An 8,573-nucleotide genomic window follows, 5' to 3' on the forward strand; every position below is an offset into this window, starting at 1 on the left:
CTGCTTCAGTTCCTGGTACTTCTGGTTTTTGAAGAGCTTCAGAGGAGGACCCATAATGTCAAACTATGTCTAGAATGAGAAAATTGTTGTTATTGAAGGAAGAAGTTCTCAAGTCTTTTAAAGATTCCCTGAGATTTTAGACAAAACAGTTGTCATCCCAGTGATTTATTCCCAGAGCTGGGCACCTCAGTTTTAGCTTTAAAGGAAAAGTCACCATTTTCAGGGAAAGAAGGGCCCAGGGTCTGCAGCAAATTAGTTTGGGGTTTGGGATAAGGCACCTAAACCATTTCTGGGTCTCAGTTTCCTCATCTGCCAAATGGGGTAATATGGGCCTTAACAATCTTATTGGAAAAATAGATAATAAACGTTAAGATTGCTAGTTAAACGTGAGTCATTATAATTTAAAGGGGAGGCTTCCCTGGTGGCGCAGTGGTTGAGAGTCCGCCTGCCGATGTAGGGGACGCGGCTTCGTGCCCCGGTCCGGGAAGATCCCACGTCCCGCGGAGCGGCTGGGCCCGTGAGCCGTGGCCGCTGAGCCTGCGCGTCCGGAGCCTGTGCTCCGCAACGGCAGAGGCCACAACAGTGAGAGGCCTGCGTACCACAAAAAAAAAAATAAATAAATAAATAAATAAATAAATAAGGGCAATCTTCCATCTTCCACTGGCAGGGAGGAGTTCAAGCACAGAACAATTCTAAATTTGAAGAAAAAGGGGGGAAATCGCTTTACTACATTCAGAATAATTTGGTGCCCTGAAGGGCCACACACTTTGTGCTTGAGGGGAAAAGCAGCCCCTTTCACTTCTAACAAGCCCTTTTACACCATTCCTTCCCTTTTATCATTAAAGAGGTTTGCGTTTTTATTACTGGCCAGGAAGCCTAATGCAAGAAACAGAGCTCAGCAGATGGCCTCCAAAGACAAGGAAAGATGGAAAGATTGTATGTGCCTTTCTTCTTCAAAGTCTAGTGTGCAATCATTTGCCCACCATAAAAGGCAGACTCCGAAATTCAGTTACACTAATTTGGTGGATTCTTATCCCGTGTCAATACACTGTTGCTTTCTTAAAAAAAAAAAACAAAAAAACAACAACAACAAAACAACTCTCACATGGCTATACAGAGAATTAATTAATATAGTGGCTCTTCAGGCAATGTCTATCAGGGTGCCCCACACTCAAATGCCCCTGACAACTGGTTTTTATGAGGATAATTTGAAAGGTAAATTAGATTTTAAACAGCTTTGGGGTGATAATAGGGTTTTCAATGACTTTGCTTGATTCACAAAGATAGATTTGTAATGATTTTAATGATCTTCTGATGACAGTCAATGGTAAATAGAAGGGGCTGTAAAATCTATATGCACCAAGTATATCAAAAATACATTTTAAGGATGACGGTGTCTATATTCTATGATTACATGAGGGTTGAAACAAAAAATCTGGCTAAGGTCAGAGTGTCTGCTAAAAAATGGACGAAATTTGAAAAAAAAAGGCTAATTATCCCTTTAAAGAATATCTGTGTAGGTAACACAGCTCAAAACTCAGTACATAATGAGGCAGTTGCTATTTTATAAAAAGTGTAATATTAATCATACCTCTCTACTGTCGTACTTCCTGTTCCTTTAGTATTACATTGAAATGCCTTACTGGTAAAGAAGTCTCCCCATTTGAAAACCATAAAAAAGTTTAATTCGATGCTATTTGCAACCTGCAATATATGTAAACAAACTTACCCTTTCTCTGAATCCAAGGAATAAGAAGCTGAAAATAACCAGTTTTTCCATAGCGTTGTTTATTGGCAATTGTTTTCCAAATGGAAGGCTACAGGAAACTGCAAGTACTGAAATGCTTTCAGTCATCAGATTTAAGTCTGTCCACGGGTTTTAAATATTAACGTGTATTTCACTGTGTTTGAAGTCGTGGACGGTATCAGTAATAGTTTTCCATTAAGCAGCATCAGAGCCAATCTGAATGTATGCCCAGGCTCCTTTCTGGGGCCTTTTACAAATGGGCCCCAATTTTTACACGTGCTCAAACTTACAACAAATCCTACCGTGCCTCTTGCTTTTCCTGGAAGGTTGGGTGGATTGCCAGAGGCTGGGGACTGCAAATGGGGGATCGTCTGGGACAATTAGGATATTTAGTTTCCCAGAGCCTCCTAGTTCCTGAACATTTTGGATAAGTGAGCATTTCCTGTTCTTGGGAAGGCCCGCTGCTGCTGCCAGTCTACCTTGTTACCTAGTCAAGTGGCGAGGCAGGCAAGGAGCCTGCAAAGGGAATCCCTATTATATAAAGAGGCCTGTCTACAGATAGAAACAGCATCAACTGAGAAGAAAATCAAGTTTGATTTTCAAAACCGGTATGATTCCAGTCGACTTTATCAGAGACAGAATGTACAGCTGGTGCAGATAATTCGAGCTTTTTGGGTGAGGGCACATGCATTTTGGGGGCGCACAGAAAATAAGGAATAGCGAGCAATAGCCTCAACTTTGATAGGCATTCATTAGAGCACAATTGCAGTCCCACGCCCCGTCGGACTTGCAGAGTAGAATTGCCCCCAATTTCTGACTAGGCAGCAGAAAACTATATTCCATTTGCTGTGACCTTGGTTTCTTTGTGCCTCAATTTTCTCAACAGGGGAGTGGGGTTATTTATCTTGCCCTCCTTACACTGTGGCTCTCCCTAATGAGATGGTTAGTGTACAGGTGTTTCGAATAAGCAGAAAGGGCTCCATAAGTGCAAGATACACACTGTAAGCCCTCTCACTGCCTGGCACAGAGCTAGGTACCCAGCCATTGTTCAGGAAATATTTGTGGGATGGATGAATGTCTTATGTAGAAAATTAATGTTTGTGTGGCAATTTATTGTTTGAAGGGTGCATTTCAGCTCATGTTCTCTTCATGGCAGCCATGTTTTGTAGATGTTATCTGTGCCCTTCATTTTGTATCTCCAGAAATGGCAGCTCAGACAAGGGGCAGCTAGAAAATGGTGGAGCTGACTCAAAGCCTGGTCTGTGTTAACACCCGATTTAGTGTACAGCTTTCTATCACACCACACTGCTTCTTTTGCTCACTGCCTTCTCAAAGAAGGGATTTTTTTTTTAGCTCAAATGAGGAAAACCCTCCAAAGCAAACATGATACCTAACTTTGAGGCATTCTGCCTAGAATTCATTGCCGTGGTGGATATTGAAAAGGTTCTTTATTTCCATGGTTTGATGAGCATGGGAGAATCCAAACACTTCACATCTCAGGGTTCATCAGTTAAGTCTCAGAAAACTTTTGGAAACTCAGAAATTTGTCTTGGGTTTGTCATCAACAACTCTCCCTGTCAGGGCATAGGAGAGTGGAGAAGGGAATGTTCCTTCTCTGCTATCTTACTGTACCCAGCTGTGAAGACAAGAGAGCCTTTAGGTTAAAGACCACATATAGGAAAGTCAGTAAACAGAAGCAAAGCTGGGGTTTTGAGTATCAACCAAAGAAGGCCTCCAGCTAACAAAGGGAACATGCACATTTAAGAAAGGGGACCTTGTGTCCTGAGGGCTAGTATTATGGGTGGTTGGGTGAAAAAGAGTGTGGAGTTTTGTATTGAGATAATGGTCTTAAGAAGCGCTGTTTGAGTGGGGATCCTTCATCCAGAGAGAATGAGGAAGGCCGTGTGAACCAAAGCTAGTGGGAGGGGTGGCTCCAGGGTGTGGTGAGTTAGGAGTTGCCAGGGAAAGTTGACGGAGCCTGCCACGTGGAACACGAGGCCACAGTTAGGAGAGGGGGCTTTTGCTACTCACCGGACTAGAAAGCTTGGGAAGCTGGACAAAGTCCTAAGAGGAAAATCACTTGTTCTTTACCTGTGGGTCAGCCTTAGAGTAGAAACCAATTTTGCTCTTAAAAATGAAATCTGCCTCAGTTTACTCAAGAGAATTATGATCTGATAAGAGGAAATCCAGCCTGCGGTTTACAACCTGCTTTCCATTGCGGTGAGTGGGAGGGCAGGGGACGGCATTTAAGGGGGAGAGAGGGAGAGAACAGGGCCCCCGAGAGTGTTGTTCCTGGCTGGTTTCTCCTTTTCCCCAGTTTCCCCCTCGTGTTCTACTTGGGGCAAAATCGGAGGTCAAAGCAATTAGGAGTTTGCAGAGCAAAGTGAATACAAAAGACTTAACTCTGCCCTGTAGCAGCCACTTTCACCACGATCGGGGGGTCTCTATCCTCACCCCTGGGGGTGGTGTGATGAGAGAAACGGGGCTTGGAGAAGGAGAAGTAATCAAAATTCAGCAACCACATTTTACCCAGAGAAGAGTGCTTTCCATGTCTACACAGGCAGAAGCACAGCCACACCTTAGAGAATGCATCTACCAAGGAACGTATGGTTCTTCAGATTCAAACTGTTGGCCAGATATTCTGAGGTCTGAAAGGGACCGCAGAAGTCCTCTGATCCAGCCTTATATAGAACACATCTACTCTGCCCGGAGAGAAGACCCTGTTCAAAGAAATTCCAAGAAGAAAGAGTGCACAATTTCCTTTAATTCCATTGTTGCAGAACTCTATCAAAAAATGAAAAGCAATTCAAAATCATGAAAAGAGCACACATAGTCAGGAGATCCAGTCCCAAATACCATCGTTTAGTGTAGATAACATCTCTGTCCCTCAGTTTCCCCATAAGAGCAATGGGAATAAAATGGCTGCCCCATATACACCTCAGGGTGTTATTGGGGAGATCTAACAAAATTAGGAATGTGAACATGCTTTTTAACTATTAAGGATAAGACCAATATAGGGCAGTAGTATTAGGAAGCGCTTGTTCTAAGCAAGTTAAATCCCTTTTCTGTCCTTAGTGGAAAATGAGGAGATTTGATCACATACTTTAAGTAAGACACACACAAACATTTGAAAGACCAATATAAAATGGCCCCTCTGCCATTCAGTACCTCCTCTCTCTTCCACCTCTCCATTTTGGCTGACTTGCCCCACTACCCCTTTTATTTTTCCCTCTTGGCTGGAATAAGCCCATCCTATAAGTCTAATTTTATAACCTTGCGAAAATCTAATTCCAATTTTTCTAGAATGTTACATCGGATGGACTCTTAGAGATAGATCACTTAGTCCAGTTCCTTGCTTTTACAGGAAGGTGAAGGGACTTGTCCAAGGTTGCACAGTAAGTGACAGAGCTAGCACTAAAACCTGGACCTCCTGACTCGTTTTACCACAATTTAAAAAAAAAAGGCGGGGGGGAGCATGCCAACACAAAACCTCAAGACATTGCTTTTGAAAATTCTTATTGTCCTCTTCCTACAAGAATGCACTTAAGAGTTTTGTTTTTGAATTGCTGTCAGAAGGTGAGATGATTTCAAATCAAGGTTAATCAAAGAAACACTGTTTTGGGGTCACAAAGGGGCTTTTTCTGCTTTTAATTTAGGGACTGAAAACTCCCAAGGATACGGAAAGCCTGCTTTTTAACCTATTCCTGACTACACAAGTGTTTAGACTTCTGCCTCACCTGCTAAGGACTCTAAGGATAAATAAAGAATGCTATTCAAATCCAAAGTATTCATAAACGCACATGCGCGTCTGTGCGCACACACTCACATACAGACAAGCTGCAAGAGGAATGCAAGTTAATTAGCCGTCCCCCGTAGAATCTTTTCCTAAATTCCTTCAGACTATAAAATGTCCTTAATTTCACAACAAATATTAGCAAATGAGGCATTAGTCAAATTTCAATAAAAACATTAATTACAAACCAGGATGCTTTATCCTGAAGCCAGAAGTGACTGTCAGGATGGCAGAATTTGTTTAATTTTCCTATGTGCTTGTCACCATATTTCAAGCTCCAAATCCTCAGAACCAATTTTTAAGTGCAATGCTCCAATCCTTTTGCCACCCCGTTCTCACCCCAGCCTGCTCTGGTCAAGTAGTCCACCTAAGCCCCCAGAACAATGTAGTTGCGGTAGGGACGGATAGAGCCCCCAGCTGCAAATCTAAGTTTACACCAATGCAAGAATCAGAGAAAAACAAAACCAGGCCAGCCAGGGGCCGATCATGAAATAGCCAAGATCAACCTGTCACCAGGACAGGAAGACCCCGGCTCTGCAGACAGGACAGACTCTGCTGCCATTCCCTCCTGTGCAACAGTGTACCACCTATGGACCCCACTTCCAGGGCTGAAAGACCTTTTGCACACAGTGTGGCTCCAAGATTCTGCCTGCATTTCAATAATTCGCCTACAGTTGCGGGTCAGCAGAAGCTAGAATAAAGCCCTGAAAATGGGGATTCTCCCCCACACACACACTCGCCTCCCAGGTTTGTCCTTCCTTACCAGGTATTTTAAGTAACAGGAGACCAAAAAACAAAACAAAACAAAACCCTAGCAGATATCACCAGAAAAGTCTCATGGCCAGACAACCACAATTACCCCTTGGCCCCACCTCCAAATAAGCAATCCAAAATTCCATTAGTTTTGAAGTTTCCAAACTGCTATTACGCACACACATTCGATCCAGACAAACCATAAAATTATGGCTGCGGAGTTTACCTATAAAGTGCAATTTTCTTCATTTCATTTAGACTCTAAGTTATCCAGCAAATAAAATTGCAGGATGAGTTTGCGAATGTCCTCTCTCCTCACCTGAGTTATCCAAGGAGCCTTGTTGCTGCTGCTGCTGCTGCTGCCGCCGCTGCCGCTGCCACTGCCGCTGTTCTTAGCCAGGTAACCCCTACAAAGTCTGTTCAGTCAGTGTGGCTGAACAAAGATTCTGGCTTTCTTAACCTGAAAACTATTTGGGCTGTACCAAGCTCTGCTCACAGGGGGAGGTGCCTTGCAGAAAATTCAGGAGCCTTTGCCCCGCCTAGCAGTCAGAAACTGATCCAGAGTCATGAGGAAAATCTGGAAAGCACCCCTACCAGATGTGCAGACGGGATGCCCACTCCAGACCCACCCACCAGCAAACTGAAAAACCCAGGAAAACACGTTCGAAAGCTCTTTCTGTTCCAAGGAGAAATAGGACTTTTCAGGGAGGGGTCTGAGAGATTTCTGACTTTTCTGTCCCAGGGTTAATAGTGCAGACCTGAGCATGACTCGAGAGAGGATGTGGAGAGAAAACTCTTGAAGCGCTGGCAGAGTTCTTGTGGGCTCGGCCCTGTACACGGATCTACGCTGGTGATGAGGACTTCAGCGAGTGGGTGGGAGTCAAAGAGGAGACGGTGGGGCACAGGCAAGAAAACGTTGCTTCGTGAAGCAACAGGTTACATCTGGCCAAGGGCAGAGAGAAGGGAGCAGTAAGAGGAAAGTGAATGGAGTTTGATTGCACGGCAGCTGTAAGAAACCTAATTTCTAGCAATGGGGCTGTGAAGAGTCCGCCTGGCGATGTTAGGTGAAAAGCAGAACACATAACTGGCTGTGCACTGAACAGCCGACCAAGGGGCTTCAGCGAGATACTCAGACCCCTGGGAATACTATGCTGCACCCCCATCACGGTCCTGTTCCCTGAGACATTCCCTGGGATACAGTTCCAGGGACTAGATTCTCAAGTCGTTTTATCTTGTTTCAATTTTCAGAAACGGTGAGGGCTCCCATTGTCTCATTCCCCAGCTCTCCCAACCAATGTGGTGGTAACCTCTGACCTGAAATTACCACCCTCTGCCCCATCCCTGCACCAAATCTGCTGCTGGCTAGTTGAGGAGAGAGACAGAGGGAGAGAGAGAGAGAGAGAGACTTAGAAGGAAAAGAAGTGTGCTTGCCCTACTCACTGGCCCCAAAATTTTCATGATCTGAGCAGTTCTCTTAACTCTGGTCTCTACGACCTCCTCCTTGGCCCTTCACCACAACTCCCTCTGTGCCTTCTTGCCCTCTATGCCGAGATGGAAACTGAGCAACAGGTAGGGGGCAATACAAAACACCAGAACCCGGGAGAATGAGGGCTCTCAATATTGGCACCTGATTTGGTTCCTGAGTGACAGATTTCTCAAGCAAGTATGCCCCATATTGTGGGATTTTGGCTTTGAAACCAAGGGAGGGTGTTTTGTTTGGGTTCATCTGCCATCTTTTCCACGTCCATAACTTTCAAATGAGTCAGGCATCGTCAAATCTGAGATTTAGAAGAAACTTTAGAGGTTATATCTACCCTCCAGCTCAGTGCAGGAATATCATCTGGAAAGCTCATCCCTCTGTAAAGCAGCGTGTTCCACGTTTGGACATCCCCTAATTGTTAAAAAAAAATGTATTCCTGGGCTTCCCTGGTGGCTCAGTGGTTGGGAGTCCGCCTGCAGATGCAGGGGACACGGGTTCGTGCCCCGGTCCGGGAAGATCCCACATGCCGCGGAGCGGCTGGGCCCGTGAGCCATGGCCGCTGAGCCTGCGCGTCCGGAGCCTGTGCTCCACAACGGGATGGGCCACAGCAGTGAGAGGCCCGCGTACCGCAAAAAAAACCAAAAGACAAACAGACCAAAAAAAACGTATTCCTTAGGTTGAGCAAAAAGTTAGCTTTGCATAAACTATTTCTAATTCCTCTTTCACATGAGAGATTATCTGTCATGTCAGCCCACGTCTTTTGTCCTTCAGGCCAAATATCCTCAGTTCATTTAAATCAG

The 8,573-nt window shown here is 44.7% G+C and overlaps 1 protein-coding gene across 1 annotated transcript in view; it reads right to left on the reverse strand.

The window, feature by feature from the left end:
* Positions 1-6,787, reverse strand: part of CAPN6 (calpain 6) — a 25,606-nt gene extending 18,819 nt beyond the window's left edge. Inside the window, 2 exon segments of the mRNA XM_007466306.1 lie at positions 1-69; positions 6,613-6,787. The exon segment at positions 1-69 is cut by the window's left edge and continues 9 nt beyond it. Of these exon segments, the coding sequence (XP_007466368.1) occupies positions 1-54 (54 nt within the window). The 5' untranslated portion in view covers positions 55-69; positions 6,613-6,787.
* Between the last annotated feature and the right edge of the window lie 1,786 nt (positions 6,788-8,573).

Source organism: Lipotes vexillifer, unplaced genomic scaffold (genome assembly GCF_000442215.2).
Source record: "Lipotes vexillifer unplaced genomic scaffold, Lipotes_vexillifer_v1.1 scaffold298, whole genome shotgun sequence".
NCBI classification, from domain to species: Eukaryota; Metazoa; Chordata; class Mammalia; order Artiodactyla; family Lipotidae; genus Lipotes; species Lipotes vexillifer.